This window comes from Gordionus sp. m RMFG-2023, chromosome 3, assembly GCF_954871325.1.
Source record: "Gordionus sp. m RMFG-2023 chromosome 3, tfGorSpeb1-WG-v2, whole genome shotgun sequence".
NCBI classification, from domain to species: domain Eukaryota; kingdom Metazoa; phylum Nematomorpha; class Gordioida; order Chordodea; family Parachordodidae; genus Gordionus; species Gordionus sp. m RMFG-2023.
Window position 1 is genome coordinate 29,315,616 of NC_088777.1, and position 2,998 is coordinate 29,318,613.

General features: G+C 29.6%; 1 protein-coding gene across 1 annotated transcript; it reads right to left on the reverse strand.

The window, feature by feature from the left end:
• Nucleotides 1-656: 656 nt before the first annotated feature.
• LOC135926866 (uncharacterized) lies at nt 657-1,109 on the reverse strand. Its single transcript, XM_065462799.1, has one exon. It carries the CDS (start codon nt 1,107-1,109, stop codon nt 657-659), a length of 453 nt encoding a protein of 150 aa, XP_065318871.1.
• Between the last annotated feature and the right edge of the window lie 1,889 nt (nt 1,110-2,998).

Genomic DNA, 2,998 nt, shown 5'->3' on the forward strand with positions numbered 1-2,998 from the left:
TCCATAAATCCAACACTTCCATTCTGTTCTCTATCATCACCTCAATCTCGATTCTTCCCATTATTGTCATCTCTGATCCATCGAATTGTCTAACCTTTATTTCTTCTCTTTTTATTCTTCCATCTGGCCAAACACTTTGATATGTATCATATCCCATCACTGTGATCGCTGCTCCTGTATCAAATAACATTGATACAAAATTTCCATTAAAATTTAACAACACTCTGGGACAAATATCATACGCCCTTCCTTCTTGTAACATATTTATACATTTTATTTCCTCAACACTTCTATTATATTCTTTATTTCTCAACCCCTTTTTTCTCCTTCTTATAATGATATCCTTGGATTTTATGTTTTTCAACCCTTTTTCTTGCCCCATTTTAATAATATCACCCTCACTATCATATAGTCACCAATTTAAACAATCTCTAGCCACATGCCCTTCCCTCCGGCATTTAAAACACATCACAACGCCTTTCCTTCCTCAGTATGTTTCGACACAATTATTTCTTCGCTCCTCTTATTTTCTATAGTTCGCACAATGGGAGTATTTTGTTGATCCATTCCCCTTTGTGGGAAACCACCCCTTGTATTATATCTATTTATATTACAATCCTCTTTATTATGACCAAATCTCCCGCACCCGGCGCATCTCAATTTTTCTTGTTCTGCGGACAAAAGGGGGCTATATGACCACGTTTGCCGCATCCAAAACACTTTGTTTCTTGACAATCCCTAACCATATGTCCTTGTTCACCACAATTATAACAAGTTATGTCTCCTCTCCCTCGAGAATTAAATCTCGGTCTCATCTCCGTTCTATTTTTCACCAGATTTTCTCTGTCTCCATATGGTCTCAACACTTGACTTCTATACCCATGTTTTCCAAATACATCGCCTTCAGCACGTCTATTTATTAAATTATTTTCTGATAAATCTAATACCTCACTATCAGTCCAACCCTTTATTAATTCCTGCACTGGTAACCAAGTTACCTTTCCCATCACATCCTCCTCTCCATTATTTCCTTCTATCGTTAAAGTCTGCCCTTTGATTCTAACACTTCGATTGCGCCTAGTCCTCCTTCCTAGGATTAAACTACACATCCATATACCCAACACCAGCAACGCTCCAATAATATTATATTGGACCTCCCAGTATTTTATAAATTTAAAACTTTTCATCTCACAAAAAATTGACAATCACCTTTAAAATAAATATTATAATAACTTGTAGTGTTAATAAATAAGACACTATTAATAACGTAAATACTCCAAATATACACTTATACATATATTCAACTCAAAAAATTTTTTTTACGCTAAATTCGGTTCGAATCTCTTCTCTAATTTTATTTAATATCAATTTATCAACAATTTCCTTGTAAAACAACTCTGTTTTATGCCAATTTATTATTACAACCTGTTATTACAATATAACAACCTTTAATACAATTACAATATAATTTCTCAACACACTGTATATTCTGTTCAACTTCAACTCTTTAAAATTTATTCATTAATTTACAACACTTGTATATTTTGTTCAAATTCAACTCTTTAAAATATTCAATAATTTACAACACTTGGGCTTCGGTCACGGCACCAATGTGGTATTTCTCACTTTTTAATAAAAAGAAACGATCAACTCTTTCAACGCAATTTTCTTATTTTAAAATATTTTGTTTCAACTCTTTAAAATTTAATTTACTTCCACACTTAAATTTTCGATAATAATTTTCTTATTTAAAAAAAAAAACTTACTTCAACTCCTTTTTTTTTTTCTACAACTCTTTATCTTTTCAATAATAATAATAATTATTTTTTACAACCCTTTTTTTTTTATCCTTTATTAATTTTATTTTTCAAAAATTTAATCAAAAAAAATATAATGCACTAAAAACAAAAATTTTCTTTTTTCAACAACTTCTTTTTTTTTAAAAAAAAACAATAAGAATAATAATTTCAATATTATATATTTTTTTTTTAAATAAAAATCAATAATATGTAATTACGAATAGTAATAATAATATTATATATTTAAGATTAAAAAAAATCAATAATGCGTAATCAATTTAAGATAATGCGTAATCAATTTAAGATAATTATAATACAGCCCATACGCTACAATTGGCTATTAATGATTCCCTAAAAAATAGTCACTTTAAAACTATAATTGATAAAGCAAGGATAATGTAAAATATTTAAGAACTCCCACAATTGTTAGAATAAATCCATGAAAAGGCAAATGGCAATTTTAGATTGCACAACACGTTGGTCCTCTATATGTATGCTGGAGCGATTATTAAGTTTGAAAAATTTCTGTAATGATTTTATTATAGGAGCATGTGAAATCATTTTGTCAGAAGATGATTGGAACAAGTAAAAAAGCTTACTAGTGTGCTGGTCAGCATCTACATGACATGATTTTCACTGGATTCAAACCCCCTTCAAAACCCTTTGCCTACCCCCTTAAAGAATCCCGCCGCCTTCGGTGGTGGTGTCTTCTTATCATTATTTTCACCTATTTATTTATTGATACTCTTTTCAAAGAATTTAAAAAGGATAACTTAAATTAATTTATCTCTACTACCAACTATCGATATTTTGTAAATATAAAGAATTTATTTTTTAGATAAAAATTCAATTAAAACCTCCATTATTTACAATGAATTAATTATTATGCCATTATGAGCTTGCTGAAATATCTAAACCTTTTAAATTACTTAAAGGATAGTTTATTTGGAAAAAAATGTGTATGATTGTTTGCAATATATAGATTTGGTCGATGAATTGTATTATAATAATACTATAATAAAAGTATTAATTTATACAGCAATAAATTTTGTCCTATTTTATCTCAAAATTTATAGATAACCCCACAAAAAATTTATCCTACCCCCATTAAAGCAGCTTACCCCTACCCCCTCAAAAAAATAAGATGCAAACTGTTCCTACCCCTCCCGCTCATGTAGATGCTGGTGCTGGTTTCTTTA